At 40.6% G+C, this 21,541-nt stretch overlaps 1 protein-coding gene across 15 annotated transcripts in view; it reads right to left on the bottom strand.

The window, feature by feature from the left end:
• celf4 (CUGBP, Elav-like family member 4) overlaps nt 1–21,541 on the bottom strand; it is a 95,551-nt gene that overhangs the window by 51,623 nt on the left and 22,387 nt on the right. For all 15 annotated transcript variants that reach the window (XM_061727797.1, XM_061727802.1, XM_061727800.1 and 12 more), the window contains exon 2: nt 14,354–14,436. In XM_061727797.1, the coding sequence (XP_061583781.1) occupies nt 14,354–14,436 (83 nt within the window). The remainder of the gene's footprint in view (nt 1–14,353; nt 14,437–21,541) is intronic.

Here is a 21,541-nt window from a genome sequence, read left to right as displayed (position 1 = left end):
GAAATCATGTACACTTACTCGCATACACAAACAGTTGCACACACACACACACACACACACACGCACGAATGTAGACTATCACAGAAGAACTGAACCATCCCCTGTCCCTTCTCTCCTTTGATGACAGCGCCCCACACACGTAGAGGCTGTATTTAGAGCATGCAAAATCTACTGTCTCCTCCACTCTCCTCTCCTCTCCTCCTCTCTGTGCCACAGCAGAGGGAGCAAGACGGGAAGAGAGAGGGGGAGGAAGAGAGTGAGATACAGAAGAAGAATGAACACCGGATGCAGCAAAATGACACAGTGATAGTTTACATGTCAAAGTGGCTGAGACATCAACAATGGGAGAAAGACAAAAGAAGGGCTAGAACTTCAATAAGAAGGACTGAAGCCAGAGGGGGGACCAGGCTCACAGCCGGCACTCCAGTTACAAACCAAAGCACTGCTGTGTATTAAGATGAGGAACAATCTGAGCTGTCGGGCTTTTCTAATGTTTTGAACCTAAGCTGGCCTTTCACTCATCCGTGTTTTAGCCATATACGGTTTTAAAAAACGTATTTTTTTTTCCATAAAGCATCCAATTTCCTGAGCAATATTAAAAAGTCTTGAGGTAAAAACGCCACATTGATGCAGTACAAAACCCTTCTTTTTAACCATGTCCTAACCGTTTTTTTTGAAGTTGGAGCCAGATACTCCACCCCGCCCCCTCTCATTCGGTGGCCGTGCTTCCTTTGAACAGGGTGTTACATCTTTGCATTACCCACATCACGCTGCATGATGTGAAATTAACTGGAGATAAAGATACGGAAGCAAGATAATCCAGTGCTGTCACAGAGTGAGCAAGTGAATTCTTAGACCTAGGTAGCTCCATCACACTGGGATGGGGATGTATGTATGATGTCTACATTACAGACACCCGTGTTGTCAAGCTCAGAAAAAAATAAGTCCTTTTGAACACTGTTAAATACTCGCGTAATGATGCAAAATCCATAAGAGACAGACTGAAATGGACCCCACTGTATGGATCAAAGGATCAGACACTAAAATATGTCCAGCAAACATGGATTAGTTGTAATATTGTGCTGCTCTGTTGCTGCATGTCGCCTATAAGCTGCTGTCTCTTGCATCTACCGCCACAGCTGCTATTCATGTACAATTACCTAAAGGCCCACATGCACACTTTCTTAGATTGGAAATATTTGTTACAACGTTGATTAAACTCCCAATCCCGTCTCTTTATCAGACTGAAATCATGCAACTTTCTCAACTGTCAAGCAGTACTTTGCATGACAAAATGGATAAGAGTTCCTTGCAAAGGTATGGAAGGGGAATTACAGATATTTGACAAACGTATTTGACGGTAACATCAGACAGCCAGATCTGCAAATTGCCACTTTGGGGAGGTTTAAAAAGCGAGTCTATCTCCATAATGACTATAGGGGTAGAGTTTCAGTGTTGAGCATTTATAATAATAATAATCATAACGATGCACGCAAATGAAAGTAAAGTCATTACCCTATGAATTTACGTGCAATTAAAAACACAGCAGTCTCTTCCTCATACCTCTGTCGTGTTACAAAACAAAAACCCAGAAACAAAACACCAACTCTAAAAGGAGCCTTTGACTTTGTTGCACCAACTCTAGTCTTCAAACAAACCTGCAAGAATTCACTTGATTGCAATCTGCAATTTACTCTCCTAAATGTCACTCCGTCCTGCACGTTCGACCTTTTAATGGCTAAACTTCACAGCGGAAATAACATTTTTACAAGCTGTTTAAAACAAATAAACAAACAGTGGCTTTGACTGACAGGTGAGTGATGCAGCTGCTTTCTAACGGATGAGCACTGTGTTTATGACTTCTCAGTCAGATCTATGTGTTGCACCTATCTTCTGGTGCCCAAAATCCAAGATTGCTGCAGAACCCAAATAACGATGAGGGATGTTACAGTGCCTATACGTCCATCTTGATGTTTCTGGTCTGTGGGGCTCAAAGGTCTTATACTGAAACTGCTATTTTGAGCAAAGGAATCCTTACCGTTTTGCACACAAAGTTAATATCTCCACCAGTTGCCCTCACAGAAACACAAAGACAGACAGCATGATGGAGGGACGTGCGGGCGCTGCATCTCTGGACAGTGTCTATTGATCGCCACCCGGCACACATCACCACAACTTTCACAAATTGCTATTGAGAAGTGACCTGTAATGCAATTACTGGCCAATCCGGGGGCCTTGGCTGCCATCAATTATTAAAAGCTGCCTGAGTCGTGGCCCGCTATCCCGTCTCAGCTGTTGTGTTGTGCCATTATCACATCTGCCGGCCACCAGCTCACCAGCTGCTTCAGTGGGGTTGGGAATAAGATTTCCGAGTGCCACTTCTTACTGTGTCAAACATATCAGATCATAATGGGCCGAACCAATGAATTGGCTGCAGTGAATATGAGCTGTTGAGGGTCGGCATAAAAAAGAAAGAAAAGAAGAAGTTTTTTTTGCTTCTATGCACCTTTCTTAAAACTGCAGGGGGTGTTGTAAATTTAAATAAAGAATAATGATTCCAGCTAGGCTCAGCAGTGGGTCTGAGTTTGCACCAACACCATGCTTCATCGAGGTGGTGTCCTATCATTTTCAGTGGTGCACATCCCCACTTAGCAACATGGTTAGCTATTTTATAATCTGCTACATTCCTTTAATAATGTCCACCATCAGGGTTATGATGAAAGAAGAAAGAGGCAACAGCAGGGCAAGCATAACTGCCCCTTGCTTTGAACTGACTCCAGCCATTAGCATTGCAGAAGCTCATATTCAGACATGTTTTTTTCAGCATTCTAGAAAAAAAAAAGTCATCTAGTTCAATACAGATGTTATTCTGTTACAATATGAATATAGAGACTAACTCCACTGAACAGCTTAGCACAAATATTCAACAAAGCGATTCTTGAAAACGAGTTATGACAAATAGCAATTGTGCAAAGTAACTTTGAATAAAATTAAAGAGCTTTAAGACAACTGCTTGCAGTAACCTTTAATTTCATATCAGCGGTGGGTCTTCTTTGAAAAACGGAGACCATTGATTAACATAAAGAACTATTACAGACAGGGGGATGCAGCGTATACAGAGCCTCATGCTGTTCAGTAAAAGCTGTAAGAGCCCTGTAAAGCCTCAGGGAAAAATGAGATCATTGAATGAAAATGTTCACTGCTGTTTCAAAGCATCTGCTCTGTCCCACACTGACAACCGAGCAAGAGACTCGGGAGTAGAGCAATAATCCCGAACCAGACTAGTGCTTGACAGGAAGGAAAGGTATGCACAGTCTGGGCCATACCATGCTCTTGTGATTCATAAAGCATCACTTAAAAAACAACAACATTTTGTAGCTGTGTGTTATTTATTGCAGTTTTTTGCTTTCAGTCATTTTTTCCCAGCTCCTCAACATTTAGTGTGTATGGTAGCTTACTCGAACAGGCTACAATAATTAAAAAAATTGACAGCACTGCAATTTGCTATTGTAGGAAGACCAATTGGACTCTGTAGCTGTTGGGCATTGAAAAAGAGAGAAACAGACAAGTAGACATTACAGGGAGACACACAGCTACAGCAGCACTTCAGCAGTCCCAATTGGACTTTCTCAAACTTCTCTTCCTGCAGGTCAATAAAACACACAAGTGTGCATATATATATATATATATATATATATATATATATATATATATATATATATATATATATATATGTAAATGTGTGTGTGTCTGTGTGTGCAGTCTACCATTTTTTCTCTACAATCACACAGCGATGTGCGTATTGAACCACCACTCCTCGCATCGCCACTCTACCACTCTATAACCTGAGCCACTGCCGTCTCACATTAAACCATTTTCCATTCTGGTGGATACATGGAGGAGCCCTAAATGCCAGTTGTGACATTAACACTTGTAAATGCTCAGCAGCACAGGCTGTTGAGGATGAAGACTCTGCGATGCGCTGCGAGGCTATGCTTTTTGCGGATCAATACAGACTCCAGAAGAGGACAGGCTGATTTCAGACTGACAATAGGTTGTACTCGCAACAGAGTGGAATGCTGAAAAGAGCATAGCACATTGGAAATTTCTGGAGCGAGAGTGTGCTTTAAGTGCAATTTTAAAAGCATTTGGATCACTCAATTACGCCACAAGAGGTGTATGAAATTACTTAGGCAGATCAATCCATTCCTTTAAAGTGTGTATCACTCTTTTCCAAGCAGCTGGTGGCTTTATTGTCTTCATCATTTACACATTTTTTGTAATTTTATTTTTTAAAAGGTAGAATTACCCCAATTTTAAAATAAAGTTATTAAAAAAAAATCCCTGAATGCAAATGATTTGTTGTAGTAGTCATGATTTAAGTCTCTTCAAAGAGTCACTGTAGAGGTTTATCGCTTATGATGAATAAACCTGACTAAACATGAAACAGTGACAAAAATTAGCAGCACTTTATGGTGTATTTTGATTTATGAGCGGTTGCAAAGGTGGTTAATACAAAAACTCTCCCTTTTAAACAAGATAAGCATTCAAAATTGGGTCATCATCACGATGCCGCATGCGACTGCAGTATGGCTCAGTTGTAAAAAGGTGTGTAATTTCACATATGGATAATCAATCTATTAACCCAGTGGGTAACATGCACCACTTCTGAAATGAGTTATCCTATTGGACTATAGTGAACTGCTGCCTCAAGGCAGATGAATACTTCTCATTAGTACAATCTGCTCAAACTGCACTTGGCAATGGGAGTTTGTAACATCAGGCCTGAAGCCTAATGATGATGGGAGCATTCAGATTTTATATGACAAAGGATGGCATGTAGGCTTGTAATAATATTACAATTACAGCACCATTCATGTTTCATACCTCCGAGGGGTTCAACCAAGGCTGGATCGCCAAAAGTATAAGGACATCCAAAGATTTTAATCGCATCATGTTATGGAAAAAAATCCTTTAAGCATTTAAGCATTATTAAAGTGGACCTTTCTTTGTTTGTTGTTGGTCGCTATTTTTTATTCTATTTTATTTGTTTGCCTTGTCTTGGGTGTTTTTTTGTATGTTGGACATAATGATGAATAACTAATCACAAGTCATCATTAAGTTTCCTCACCTGGATCGTTAGTGCTAAGCCATGTCACCAGTCCACTTACTGTGTGTGTGTGTGTGTGTGGGCGTGTGAGTGTGTGCACATGTATATGAGTGTGAGTGAGTGTGTGTGTACGCGTGGGGGGCGGGGGGCGGGGTCGTATGGAATGTTTTAAATTGTGTTTTTTTTTTTATTGTCATTTTATTCTGCATGTAAAGCACCATGTGTTGCATTTTATATTGTATGATTTGGTGCTATACAAATAAATAAAGTTTAAGTTTAAGTTTAAGTGCAGCTGTTCAAGACATCTGCATCTGGAGGTGGGCTGTCGTAAAGAAGGGGTGTGTTTTAAATTCAATTTAAAAAAAAACTAAAATGACAAAGGAAGAAGTTCAATATTGAGTACTCTTTTTATTTATATATATGTTTTGGGCTCTTTTGGCTTTTTTTGGTCAGGTGACAGGAAGGTGGGAGATGAACTAGAACACAGACAGGAATTAATAAAGCTGCAAAGACTGAGGGTTCCTGCTCAACCAGCTGAGCTGCACAGCAAGCCGGATTACTTTCTTATCTACTGTATCAAATAAATGGGAATTTGGGTTACGTCACTCTTTATCCATGCTCCATCCATTCATCCATCCATCCATCCATTCATCCATCCATCCATCCATCCATCCATCCTGTTAAGAAGGAGGAGGTTCAGAATGAACATTTACCATCGTCATGGGCATCAGTCAAAATGCATTAGCCATGGAACTTGGAGTTTATTTCTCCAGATGCAATAATTAGCACAACAAGCAAAAAAAAAGGGGGGGGGGGGGGGCAAACACACATGGGTTGTGAATCAGCACTGCCGCCCCATGTGGTGATCAGGAAAAGAGTGAGTGAAAGAGTGAGCAGGCTTTAAATAAGGAGTGAACAGGTGAACTTAATCAGGTAAATGAGGAGTGAACAAAAGAGTGAAAAGAACCAATCAGTGGTGAGGAAAGGAAGTGAGGGAAGTGATGAAGGTGAAGAACAGAAGTGTCAAAATAAAAGGAAATAGTAATCTTTACTCCACATCCATCTCAATACCTGGGTTTTCATGTTCAAGGTGATGAGGATCTGCTGGAGTCTATCCTAGGTGTCTGTGGGCAAAAGGCGGGGCTACACCCTGGACGGGTCGCCAGTCCATCGCTGCGCATAAACACTAATATGCTGTTAATTATCTTTGATACAGACTGCTCTCATAATATCTTTTCTTTTGCACATGTAGACAGTTGCAGTTGCAGCAGCATAATGGCTCTTAGCAAGGATAACACATTTAGCAGCATTCGCTGTCAGTCTCCATGTTGCTCTTTACAACAGCACAGTGACAAGTCAAGACTTGATTATTTATTTTCACTCTTAATGTAATGGTCATATGATATGGTCTTGGCAAATCAGGAAAGAATATGTAATGAACCACAGGAGCAAATCATTAATTTCCAAATCCGTTACAAATACGGTCTGCAGTGGATCAAATGTTTTCCATTTTCGAGGGTAAAACTCGTTAAAGCAGTATGGCTGCAAGACATAATTTTTTATTCTCAGATGTAACTGCACCAGCGTGGACACGACCCAAAGCCTGCTATGTGACTATGAATATACATGTATAAGAAAAGGATGTTCTCATATTGGCAATCTGACTAGCAATTAAATTGACTGACACGATATTGACTGTTTGAACTCATGTGGACTTCACATGTGTGTGGGTTCATGACACAAATGAATCAGCTAATCAATAAATCTAAAAGCATCAGCGATAATCTGTTGCTCTGCCAACCTACAGTCTACCAACAGTTATCTTTTCAGTTTCTCCAGGAGATATTTGATGGGGTTGAAACCGAAGCTTCTGTGAGGACCAGTCGTGAACTTTCGTTCCAGACTTCTTTGTTTTTGGCTCAAGCAAAAGGGCCTTTGTCAAGCTGCTGGCAAATGTTCTGTATGCTTTTGCATCATGTTCTTCCTTACAGTAACTAGAACTGAGTGGTCCAGTGTTAATCACAAATATCCCCAGAACAAAGGTGCACAGAACTACGGGAATAGTGCCATATGTTGTATCTAATCAAACGCAGCTTAGTCCCTTTATAGGCTGTTAGAAGAAAACTTGCAGAATTAATGAACTGTGATGAGTTTATCAACAAACAGCGATTAGTTCTGAAATTATTACAATCACTATTTTCGGAAAGTCTCTCTGCCATTCTATTGTCCACTGAGGGACGCTTATTTGAAATTTTATTGCCGGCTTATGACCTGCCAGATTCAGCACGGAGGCTGCCTCACTTACGTGCTTTGCTCTGCTTTTGGATCTGAGCGCTGTTAATTCTTTAGTTTCCCAGACCACCGCTTATCCATGCAGCTTTTTCTTCTGATTAGACATGCAAGAAGGAGACATTGCTTGTTTAGTCCATGAGCTTATAAACTCCTTCACGTCTTTGTGAAATGTATGTGCGTATTGATTTTAAGCACTGGAGTTGTTTAAGCTAAAACTTGCTTGTGCTTCATTCAAGCATTTTGTCAATGACTGGGAATTCATTAGGTGGAGCATGTTATGTAGCAAATCTTTTTTTTTTCTGGATAAAGGCAATTAGGATAGTTGATGAGGTGATGGCTTAGGCCAGAGGGAGGTTTTGCTTTTCTATTTTGGCTCCAAAGTCTGTGGCATTAGTCATGTGGATGTGAAGCTACGCCTCATGAACATTGCGCCGCTAATATAAGATCTACAAAGAAAAAGACTGAACGAGTAAACTTGTGAATGCTTATGGGAAATAAACCGTAACTGATCACCACCTAATACCCAAGTTGCATCCAAAACACCTCTTCACCCACTTTACCTGGGGAGCCTGTCAGCTATTGACCAATGAGGGCAACTTATTGAGAAAAAGCTGCCATGAATCTGGGTCACAGGATCCAATCAATGCCATGGATTTCTTGGCCTGGCATTATCTCAACTGAGAGAAGGGGGGGGCTTGAAAAAGCAACAGACACAAATCAGTCAGAATACAGGCACCTCGACTATACCTCTCCTCCCACTCCCTCCATCCACCCACTCTCCGTCACCCTTTATCCACCCCTTCCACTTTCCTCAGTCTTGCTATTCATTTGCTGTCCTGTCTTTTCTGTAGTTTGTTTGCCTCTAGGCTGAAAACATTGTGTGTTTGTGTGTGTACGTCCACTTGTGTGTGTGTGTGTGAAACACTGAAATGACGCATTGATTCACAGCGTTCTATATTTTCTCATCTGGCTCACTATTACAGTGAGAGTCAATAGATGCCGTATTTCTCTCTTTCCCTCCCGCTCTCTTTTACTTTCTCACTATTTCTTTCCCTCTCTTTCTCTTCCTACGAGCACCAGAGTATCATGTTTTTGAATGGAAGTGTTTACAAGCAGTGTTGTATTGCGCTTACAAGAGAAGGGTTTGGAAAATGAGTGAGTTGGGAATATCAGAGGTGGGGTTTGTGCTCCATGTGAATGTGTGTATTTGTAGGTATCTATTTTCTTTTTTTAACATATAAAGAACAGGGTGCAAAGTATGTGGTAGTGCATGCTGTTTTGTGAAGTGTGGTGTGCAGGGGGCGCAAGTCATGTGGCCGATACAGTGTAAAATATTTGACAAAATGTCTGAGGGGATGCCAGATCTATTTTTCAGTTTTACTTTTTTGCGTGCGTTAGAACTTCTTTGTGTGCGGGAGGATTTGCTCGTGGCTATTTGCACTTTATGGCTTGTGCACATGCCGCACTAGTTTTAGTTCTGCAGCTCCACCTCGTGACCCGCACATCAACACACAAGCACACACACATGTGCACACAAAAACACATCCGCCCACTTGTAAGGACTTTTGCCAGAATCAATACAGGAGCTTTTTAATGCCTCCTGCTGTAGTCTGAAACTGGAGTGCAGAATCACAAGGATGGCTGTCAGGGCTCGGGGTCTGGGACGCACCCCATTTTACGTCTGCATCACATGACAATCCACAGAAGCAGACAAATAAATGCACATTTTTAAGTGATCAGCATCTGTTTATCTCAAATATGGAATTATGACTTTTTTTAAGTGTGATATCTTGAAATATTTCCACTCAAACTACAGATTGCATAATTATCATGACTTTTTTGTGTTTCTAATCCTTATCTCACTCCAAACCTGCATGCGGGGTTGTGAGTGCATGTCATTTAAGAACCTAAATGACTGCTGTAAGACCTTGACTGTTACCAAATGTTCCCTGCAAGTGAAGTCACAAGGATTTACAATCTACTTCTTTTGGTCTCAAACCAAGTCCTGTAACCGTATGCGAGGGTGGGAACACGGACCAGCTCGTAAATCAATTATCTGCAGTTGTCCACCTCGCCATGTCCTGCTGCATTTTCTCTTTACTTTTTGAACAAGATCGACAGATACTTAAAACGCCATAGTTTGACAATCTGGGGACGGCGATCCATCGTTTTACAGTGGAAAACCATGACCTTAGACTTGGAGGTGTTGACTCTCCGTGTCCTTTAAACCATCTCAGTGTTTGCTGAAACCCAACAACAGAGCCACGTCATCTGTAAACTGTAGACACCGTCCCACTGAAGACGACCTTGAGACAGCTCGCCATTTAGTCACACAAAGGCCTGGTGTTAGTGAAGACTCAGGGGTTTCCTGGGACTAACAGTTATGAACTCTCTAATTCCACAAATCACGCGTAGCCTACATGGAAAGTAAGGCTGGGCGATATATCGAGATTTTAATATATATCGATATATTTTCAAAAGCGATATGGTACGAGACAATATCGTTTATATTGATTTAAATTTTTTTTTTTTTTTTTTTTTACATTTTTTTTTCAATGATTTTGATATAGCTTATTTTGTGACAAATTGACTTGAATGTTTTATTTGAGATTTGCACAAATGTTTTGTTATTTGCACAATTGTCAACCTCAGTGGAAAAGTCTGCCTGTCACTGTCTACATTGTATTAATTGCACAGTGTATTTTAATTTAATTGTTATGCAGGAAAGGGATATTTGTTTTATTTTATTCAAGAAGCATTTTATTCTATATATGCAGGCAGTTTATTTTTATTTCATTTGTTTTATACATTTTGATATTGTGCAGACCTCTGTTAATAAAGGTTCCTGTGTGACATTTGGCACGAGGCTTTGACTTAAAACTGACTGTTTTTTTAAGGGTTTGCCTCAGAAAAAAATGAAGCTAACAGAGATGCTATGCTATAATGCTTTGGGGGAAACCCCAATTAAGGCACAGAAAAAATATCGAGATATATATCGAGTATCGCCATTTAGCTAGAAAATATCGAGATATGACTTTTGGTCCATATCGCCCAGCCCTAATGGAAAGGTTTAAATCCAGAGAGTCTGAGCAACTCTGTAAGGATACAGAGCTGGTGCACTGTCCACAGCCACAAGAAAATCATCAATGACCCTTCTGGATCTTTATTACAACAGGAAGTCCAAGTAATTTAACTGGGAACTGAACATCCCCCTGCAGATATCCCTGAAACAAGTAACAGTTTCCATTCCAACAAAATTTCCATTCCATTTGAAATATTCGATTGCTGGTGTCACGGGAATAAGGCTAGTAACCTGTAAATACATCTACAACCACACCTCCAATCTCCAAATGTCTTTTCTCTAGGAAAGCTATACACAAGGGTTGGTGTTTTGTGCATTGAAAAATTATGCTGAAGGGGTACCCAGTGCAGTAAAATGTGATACCTAAGGGCTCCTGGCAGTCTCTTGGCAGTAAGCTTAGTGACCTGTAACTTCATCTTCCACCACCCCTTCAACCTCCAAATATAAGCCTTCACTGGGAAAATTGTAGATGTGAATCAATGTTCTTCTGTGTATTGAAAATTATGCTCAAGGTTTACGTAGTGTAGTAAAAATGTGACACCTAAGGCCAAGTGGCATGGGAATGTGTTGGTATATTTGCAGTTACGGACAGATTATTTCCATTACGACTGTAACAGGCCTGCTTCTTTGTGATGACTCCATGCATTTATCATAGGTCTAGCAAACGGTTGATGGGCTACACCGTCCCTAGAAAATAAACATTTGTGTTAATTTTCTGAATGAAACATGCAGGATGCCACAGCACACCTGCATCTGCACAAATCTTTGTAGATGTTAGACACAGTGTACTATAAGACAATAGACAAAAATACCTGGGGTTCTGGTTAAATTTTGTTATAACAGGAACATATGTCTATGATATAATTGTAACATCTCTGACTAAACAATAAACCTGAATATTTGATATTATTTTTTTAATACACAGTTCAGTTATGCTGTAAATTACCCAGTCTCAGTATTTATGGAGTGGATATTTAAGTATTCTTCAGGGCAGTATGGCTCCTTGATGTAGGTTGTCACCCACGAATAAATGAATAAAAAGAGAAAAAAGTAGTAAACAGCTACCTAACATCTTAGACATTTAAAGAAGTCACTGTGTGGCTACAGTTATATACGTACATTTATGTTTGTGGCAATTACAGACAAAAACTGAAATGCTGTAGTTAGGTCTGAAAGTTTGGAGTCGTTTTTATCTCGTTTTTTTATTTTCCTTATTGTATTCCTTACTCTGTTATTTAAAAAAAGAAGATGGTATAAACAAATTTGCATCCAGCATCTTGATAATCTTTTACAGTAGTAAAGGTTAATCTGCTGAGAGTCTGCTTGGTTTAAATAGAAGCATTTTACATTCAAATTATTAACATTTGTTGTTGAAGCTAAAGTTAATTGAGATTAATTAGACAATGTTTTCTTTCCCAATGGATACATATAATAGTAAAGGGTGTCAGAAGGATGTAAGAGAAAGCCACTCATTGAGTTCAGCTAATACTGTTAAAAACGTAAGAGAATAATTAATTCACAATATCATTCACATCTTAATAAGATATGAATGATACAGAATTGCAGAAAACAGATCTATAATGTTTTACTTTGTAGTGTGCAGCTTATCTCAATAATTATAAACATATTTCACTTAAAATGATTATCGGTGTCAAAAGGGTCAGAGTTAGGCACAAACAAACAATAATTAAGATATTCATAGCTTTTAGAGTTGTTAGGTTTGTTTAGGATGAAATGTCAGATGAACAGCCCCAAACCCTTGGACTGTCCAGTGATCCATCATTGCCAAATGGGAGCCTTTTTCCTTTCCCTCACTCCACTGACTTATCTTTCAAATATATGTCAAAAACACTTTGAATTTCCTCAAAAAATGCAGCAGCATCGATTTCGGTGCCAGTTCTGGTCACTGGCTTCCAGGAATATAATGGAAAGAGGAATTTAAACACATCTATCATACGTAGATCAACTCCAGTGTTACTTTTGAATCAGAGTTTTTGCTTGCAACTTGTTTGCCCAAAGTTTCTCCGGTAACTGCAATCGTTCATCTGCACTCGCACAAGGCAGCCCCCGGTACTTTATCTGAGCTCCATCAGCAGTCTGCAACCATGATCACTGGGTATTTCCACCTAAAAGCCCTCTTGTCTTAGTAAGCAAATTGTAAAAAAGACATCAATGAAAAGTATATCATGACTAAACGTGAAAGAAAAATAGTCTTAAAAGTGGGAAAAAACAGATTCCCTTTGCAGTATTTTGGTTGGTTGGCCTATGATTGAGAGATTCATAGGGGGTTGGAACAAGAAATGGAATAGAAAAAAAACAAAGGAATGGAAGAAAGCGGGCGTAATCATGCACAATAAAACCTCCCATTGCCTTTTGGAGGAGCACGGCCTTGCTCTGTTTCTAATGAACTCATTTATTCTTTTTTTGCTGGCTTTACCAGTAACAAGACAATCTGCTGTTCTGCTTCTCTGAGTTCCAGGGTTTCTTTGCCATCTAGGTCTGTCCTGTGGCATTACCTGTGTTTACTTCACACTCACCAGTGATCAAATGCAAACCTTAGACCGTCCTCTGCTGACAAAAGCACTGCTAATTAGCTTTTCCTTCTTTAACTAGGTTGATAGGGAGTGACGGATGTTTGTTGTTTATGCACTAAGATGTAGAAACAAAATACAGTATTTTTCCCTTAAATATGTGAAGACAGAAATTTATGTGAATACAAAATCACATTCTGGTTTTGGCCAAATATTTAATCTCTCCTCCTCTTTTCCCTGTTCTCTGTCTTTCTCTGCCTGTTTCCCTCTGAATAATATGCCAGTGGGAAGAGAAAAAAAAAACAAAAAACAAAACTGAGAGCACGGATCCCTGCTCCTCCGCTCTTCTCGACTGCACGTCTGTGATGTCATAATCACTCACATCAAAGGCTGCGCGCTCAACACGGCGACTGTCAACTTCCCTGGAGGCGTCATTAAAAACGAACAGAGCAAACTGAGCCGGCCTGACAGAGACGCATCAAAACTTCCTAACACACACATACTCCCGCAAGCACGGCTGGCGTGCGCATGCTCACATGCATGTGCAAACTTGACACTCACACACAACATGCACATCAACAATAAAGAAAGTGCACACATTGAATATAATCCTTCATGTGCACAGTTTGCTAATGAATGAATATGTACTTTTCCTGCACAACACTATCAAAATTTCCCCGTTGTATCATGTATGAGTTAGAGCTGAGAATTCAAATGAGAACACTTTGCATCCAGAGGCACTGAACATGTGACTAATAGCATCCACAGCATGTGAACATCTGTCGTGAAGATGTGCCATCGAGATATATGTACATTCACAGCGCACGATTGTGCAGCTGCCATTCCCCAACAGAATCTGTTCACATAAATGCAGAAAGAACCTACATTCATCCCCCCCCTTCATCTCTTTCTGTCTATCTCACACATTTGCCCACACATGGGCGCATGCACCGACACGCACTCATTTACACAAACTGGAGGAAGGACTATAAATAGTATGCCTATGATGTGATGCTGCGTGGTTTGTCCCTATGGGTTTGTGTGTATGTGACTGTCAAAGTGAAGTGAGCGGGAGGCTATGAAAGAAATGTGTGTGTGTGTGGAGGGGGGGTGTTGGTGGCATGTTTAAGAAAGAAAGGCTGTGCTCATGTCTGCCGTATAGTCAGTGGCAGTGCATGATCAGCATGGCAAAGACGGAGATTCCATCTTCAGTTTAAATAAATATAACACGACGTGGTAAAATGAGAATCATCACTTTTGTCTGCGAGTAAATCCAAGATCTGTTTATGTAAGCGTTTGCTTCTCGGTCGACATGGCGTTCCTTTATGTATGACTTACTCCTGGCAGGGTCTTCTGCTCATGCAATGCATTCTGGGCTTTCAGGGCAGATTCTCTGGCACAGTAGGTGAGGAAGGCACAGCCTGAAAGAAAACAGGAAGAAAAAAGAGAAAGGCATGGTTATGTTACGTGAACTGGAGATAGAGAAGGAGAGACAGCTATGGGAGGGGGCTGCACCAATCATCAGAAAATAGCCTAATACAACGCACAGGCACACACAAACACACACACACACACACACACACACACACACACACACACACACACACACACACACACACACACACACACACACACACACACACACACACACACACACACACACACACACACACACACAATTCCCAAAGAGAGAAAGCTTGCAGCAATAGCTCTGAAACTCTGTCCACATGGCCGCACTGGGAATTGGCTCGTGTTTGTGTGTGTGCCTGCGCATGTTTGTGCGCAATGAACTGTATTTCAGCGACTGAACAAACAGAACATTTCTGTGTGTGCAAACATTCAAACATACTCCACATGCATGCTGCAGAGAAAGTGGGACTGGAAACTGTGTCGACATGTGACGATCCGTGTATCCGTTTGCACAGGAGCTGCTATGCCTACATCAACACATCAGATCTGGGCGAGCTTTCCTCCGTGGCAGTCTGGAATAGCAGTTATCCATTTGTCCATCGCACTCTCCTGGCTGCTGTGACAGGGATAGACAGCTTGACAGCTTCTCCCTCTCTCTTAGCCACATTCCCCTCTCCTCCCTCTACTCTTCATTTCTCCATCATCCTGCTCCATATGTTCCATGACTACCCACAATCCTCAGTTTTGTTAGCACCTGGGCTGACATGTGGGGGAGGAAAGAAGATGGAGACGCAGAAGGCATGGAAGACGATGAAGCCGTGGGGAACTTGTGAGCCATTCCCTCACCACCCCCTGTTGACTGTGAGGCGCACACCACCGTCAGAGAGCTGACAAACTGTCAATCTGCAGATTATGGCTAATGATTCATCTGTTTGACAGTTTAATAAAGCACTTACAAAGACAACCGCACAAAAGGCTGCAATGTTAAAATACATTTTGAGCTCATACTGTAAAGGCGGCTGTTTCATAGCTCGCTCGCTCGCTCACTCACTCACTCACTCACTCACTCACTCACTCACTCACTCACTCACTCACTCACTCACTCACTCACTCACTCACTCACTCACTCACTCACTCACTCACTCACTCACTCACTCACTCACTCACTCATACAGATTTGTTTAATGAAACTAATTTCAATTCAAGAAAAGAAGAAAAAAAGAAAAAAGTAACATGAAAAAAGTAGCATTAGTCTGTAGACTCAAACAATGAAAATAATCTTAGCAGCATTTGAACATTTTTGATAAAAAAAAAAAAAAAAAAACCCGATCCTTTAGAGTAAAGAGTTATGAACATTGCAGAAGCAGGAAAAAAAGCCTCATGCTAGTTTATTTTTTTTTCTTTTTCTTTTTTCATTCCTTGTACTATTGATGACTGCATGCACGCTTTGGCAAATAGTTCCCTGCTGCCATGCAGCAAATATGAACACAAAGAGACAAAAGAACCACAGTTTGTTCTGGAAACATCAAGGGCTAAGCATTAGATGATAATCATAGACCCCTTCCCCCCAAACACACACCACAAAGCAGTTTAAAGAAAGCACCCCCCACCCTTTTAATAGCTCTTCCCATTTGTGTATCCCTTTGTTCTTTTTAATACCCAAGGCTATTTATTGTTGAGGGCAGAGTCATGTACTGTATGCGGAAGCAGCATGCCTTCCATCCTCTCTGCTCCGTGTCTTTAACCCCGGGTCGTCCTGATGGTGGGAGGCTGGGGAGCTCAGCCTGTTGGTGTTCTTAATTAACGCGCCTCTCTCTCATTAGGCAGAGTGGGAGCTGGTCGCTGACAGCTTTGCTACCCCCTCATCCTCCCAGGACCTGTCGTGTTAATGCTACATGCCGATACTGTCCCACAGGGAGCGTACGTGGGCCTCTGACTTATGTGTATGAAAGTCAGACACATGTGTGGAGCATAGGAGCCAACAGCAACCAGTGCACTCAACAAAGAACTCCAATCCAACATTCGGAGCAAAGGAGCAATATTCTCAAAAATAGTCCAATACATTGTTAAAGTTTGCACTTAAACATCAAAAGTAAATTTTTATTATAGATAAAAGAATTTAAAGTTTTGCAGTTATTTATCCTTTTTGAACACAAAAGCAGATTTTTATGTAGTAGGTCAAAGAAATTATTTTAAATACTTCATAAATTCATAGCATTTGCTAGTGCTAAGTTGGAAAATAAATATAAAAGAATGAGCAGAATTTTGACTGAAATCTGTTTATTTGATTTCCACACCTGCTTCAGAAACTAACTTGAAACTTTATTGTTCTGTTTAGACCATGTAGGAGGTATATCTGGAAGCAACTGGCTGCTTTGTGAACATAACTGATCATATTTTTGCCTCTGTTATTCCACTCGAGGGTCGCCAGAGACTTCACTAAGAGGTTCCAGATTTGCATTATGAAAATGGAAATAAGTAGAACAAAGATGTTGTAGTAAAGCCACAGAAACAATGTAAATCACCAATGACAGTGATTGATTTCAGAGCTGGAGGTTATTCTTGTCCATTTGTAAAATGATCAGACTTTTTGCATAATAAAGGCTTTATGACTTGAAGACAAAACATTCCACTGGTACTGCCCCACTCCATCTATGCAAAATTTCAAGCTGCATGTGGAACTTACTTTACTATTCAAAGCTTTCTGTAAGTACATTTGTCAATGTGGAACAGATATGACATGTTACACAGATGGTAAATAAAGACGGTCTACGACCATCTCTTCAAAATGCCATCATTTTTGTTGCCACTTAGTTTCTCGTCACATCTCCATTCTGCACCTGCTCTTCACCTCCTATGGCATAACTTTAACGTCTTCACGACCAATGCAGGAAATATGGGCTGGACATCATTCAGAAGCAAAAGTTTAGCAGATACGTCTCCCACCTTGTTTACTGCACTTGACTAATGTGAACAGTATGAAGGCATTTAGATTTCCTCTCTCAATTCAATCGAGTAAACAAATTATATCACAATACTAAGTGCATTATAAAGTAATGACGATTAAAATGCCACTCGATTCATGAATTCAAACGTTTGTTTAAGTTTAATAATTGAAATATTTGTTTGAAAAATATGAGGGATCCAGTAGATGATACTATTACGGAATTATGTTCGGGATTGTGTAAACAATATTATTTTTTTGTATGATGTTTTGTATGTTTGATCTGAATAAGTTGATCATGTGAGAAGGGTAGGCGTAAATAAGCAATAGCTTCAGCCTATTCCTTTTCGGTTAGGTCTCTTTATTATGTGAACTAATGCTTTCTGTTGGTGTCTAAATTCTGAATGACCTGGCCGAAATAAATATATTTTCATTCATTTTCATTCATTCATTCATTCAAAATATAGAAATAGTTCTGCCATAAATAACACAACTTCTGAAGTTTGCAACTCTCAAGTTTGACCACTCCTCCATTTCATAATTTATAATATAATATAATACAATATAAAATAAAACAATATAAAATAATATGATATTGTTGTAAAATAAAAATTTCTAGCAAAGTTAAAGTGTTCAATCAAAATGCACATCAAAATTGTGCAACTAACAGGACTTAAAGTCTCAGTATTCGGTGGATTCACACTTGTGACATAGATGCCAACATGGTGACACACACACACGCACACGCACGCGCACGCACACGCACGCACGCGCGCGCACGCACACACACACACACACACACACACACACACACACACACACACACACACACACACACACACACACACACACACACACACACACACACACACACACACACACACACACACACAGACGAAAAGTGACAGTCAACAAACGTTCAATTTATCATCATGGTCACAAGTCAGATGCTGGCACCGGCTGTAATATCTGCCTAAGACCCATATTGGCCCAGGAGAGAGAGATAAGCTGTTTGTTTCTGCTGTCAATGCTGCCAATTTAGTTTCCCATCACTTCAAATTCAAATCAACAGTAGCGCAGAGGGGATCTAAGAGAATGCGTGCGCGAGAGAAGAGAGGCAAAGAGATGAGGGGAGAGAGAAGGAAGGGCAAGGGAGCAGAAGGAAAGGGGGGAGAAAAGCAGCAGAGAGGAAAAGCAGAACAGCAAGGGATGCTCAGAAAGAGAGGGAGAGTAGATAAGATCACCTAGCTTCTGTGAACACCATCCCCCTGTGTCCTACACTCGCTTCTTATCTCAACTGCTGCAGACACCCTAAAGGGACACACACCCACAGAGAGAGAGAAACTGCAGATGAGTGAGAGACATCGGAAAACGTGGGGACGGAAAAGAGACATGATGAAAGAAAGCAGCGAGGGAATGTGGGATACCGAAAATAAGTTGGTGGTGGAGGAAGAAGAAAGAAATGCACCAACTGTCACTAGGCCTTATTCAAACAACAGCTGTGTTGGACCACAGAGCTTTGACTCCATTAACTACAGAAAACTTTGATTAGTTCGCTTTGCTTGATGAGTTTTCTGACAACTTAACTATGGAACATTTCAATATTTTTATACCTTGAGTATTTCAATTTAACTAATCTGACTTAATTAATTTCGGGATCTTTTTCTATTTGATTTCTTTTTCGTTAATGAAGCGGTGAATCAAAATGGGTCAACTCTCTGTTCGCAGTTTCCCACGGTCTCTTGAAGGATCCATTTTTCCACTGGTTTCTCAATGCAACATTGTGTGGTCTTGATCTTGCTTGGTGGGGGGTGCTACTAAGATATGTCGCTGTGTCTTAGCCTAGGTTAAATAGAAAAAAAACAAGTATGATAATTGACTTAACAGCTTTCTCATGTCAAAAATGGTCAAAGCACCAGTGGATGGATGGATGGAGGGATTGATGGATGGATTGAAGGATATATGGATGAATGGATGCATGGATGGATGGCTGAGTGAATGGATGGATGAATGGATGGATGGATGAATAAATGAATGAAATAGACAGATGGATGGATAATTGAATGAATGAATGAATGAATGAATGAATTAATTAATTAATGGATAAATGGATGGATACATGAATGGATGGATGGCTGAGGGAATGGATGAATGAATGAATATGGATGGGTGGATGGAAGGATGGGTGGTTGGATGGATGCATGGGTGGATGGATGGATGGATGGATGAATAAATGAATGAAATAGACAGATGGATGGATAATTGAATGAATTAATTAATTAATGGATTAATGGATGGATACATGAATGGATGGATGGCTGAGGGAATGGATGAATGAATGAATATGGATGGGTGGATGGAGGGATGGGTGGTTGGATGGGTGGATTGATGGCTGAGTGAATGGATGGGTGGGTGGATGCATGGATGGATGGCTGAGTGGGTGTATGTATGGATGGAGGGAGGGATGGAGTCTTCAGTTGTATGGTGTTGTATACCTGCACATGCATATTCCATTGGCTGGATTTCTTTCCAGAAATGAATTTGGTGTAAATGTCTAGCCAGAAGAATCTTTACTGCTAACCGGTCCACTCCTCTGGCAAAGTACATAATATTTGTATCCTCTTAAGAGATTATTCATATGGATGTAGATTTTCCTTGAAGTTTCAATGTGACCTGAATACAAATGTGACAAAAGAAATGTGACCTGCCACTCACTGCTCCATACCGTACATAACACCTTTCCCTCTAAAGATGCTATAGCTGTTTCCTACCAAATATTCTGCTGTTTGCAGAAAGCGTGCCCACTGATCTCCCAGCAGATATTCCATCTGTTGTATTCAAGACCTGTGCCACAAAGTCTATCAGAGTATAAATGACTGTAAAAACAGACAATAAAGCAGTTAAATCACACATTCATATTTTGTTGGACATTTATTTCTGTCCAGGCCAAGAGCAGGTACATCCCAGCACGTTCCAGATCCTCAACGTGTTAAAGGATTGGACTCTGTGATGGCCAATTCATGAGAAGAAAAAAAGTTGTCTTATGCTCCCTGAACTAGACTCATCTTGGAATATGTCCCTGCAATCACGGAAAATTTGAAAAAAATGTTCATTCATTATATTCAGGTAGTCAATTGACCTCTTTTTTTGGGGACACATAATGTTACAGAACCTCGAGTTGATCAGCTGCAGCAACCCAAGATGATTGCACTGCACTCATAGGCTTACACAGTAGCCACAAAGCATGATGGGTGCATCACCTCATCCACTGGGCTTCTCATTCTGATTCATCTATCACTCTGGAACTGGGTATTTGTGGACTCATCAGACCCTGTGACCTTTTTCTCATTGTCTTTTTCACTTTAACTCAGTCTCACTGATAAGTTGTTTTCTTAAAGGGGACCTATTATGGCATCTAATACCTATTTTAAACAGGCCTTGAATGTCTTAAAAACAAGCTTTTGATTGTTTTTGTTAAATAAATTAGAAATTCAGCCTCTGAGCCATGTCTTTATCTTCCCATTCTCTAACCTCATTATCTATGCAGGATTCTGAGTGGGCGGAGAGGCTATGATAATGAGGCACTGTGCTGATTGGCTGCCTGAATGAAGCGTAGAAAATGGCGGAAGCTCCAGCCGGGGAGTTAGTTGTGGGCGTAGTTTCACGCATCGGAGGCCAACCTATGTAAATCGCATTTTGGTTACGTAACGACGGGAGCAGAATCTGAACGGCTCGTAGATCCACATCACACTGGATGGATCATCCAGGCGGCTGTACAGACACTGCAGAATTTGGTTGCTTTCCTCCTTCTCTGAGTTGGCATGCTGAGGGGAGACCACTTTATATATGTTAAAGCAAGAGAAAACGTGTTTTTCATAATAGGTCCCCTTTAAGGGAGCTATTAGTCCCAATACCTTCAGTTCTCTATGCATTATGAGTGAGAAAATGCTTTTACTATTAGGCATTGCAATCATTTGGACTGTCACTTTCCTCCGATTAGATATCATCAAACTTACATCCATCCATCCATCCATTTTCTATTCCCGCTTAATCCTGTGCAGGGTCACTGAGGTCTGCTGGAGCCTATCCCAGCTCATCACAGGCAAAAAGGGGGTACACCCTGAACAGTGTATTGCAGGGCCAAACAACCATTCACGCTTGCACACACGCCT

This window comes from Cololabis saira, chromosome 8 (genome assembly GCF_033807715.1).
Source record: "Cololabis saira isolate AMF1-May2022 chromosome 8, fColSai1.1, whole genome shotgun sequence".
Taxonomy (NCBI): domain Eukaryota; kingdom Metazoa; phylum Chordata; class Actinopteri; order Beloniformes; family Belonidae; genus Cololabis; species Cololabis saira.
Note: the sequence above shows the minus strand (reverse complement) of the source record. Positions and strands in the feature narration are given on the sequence as shown.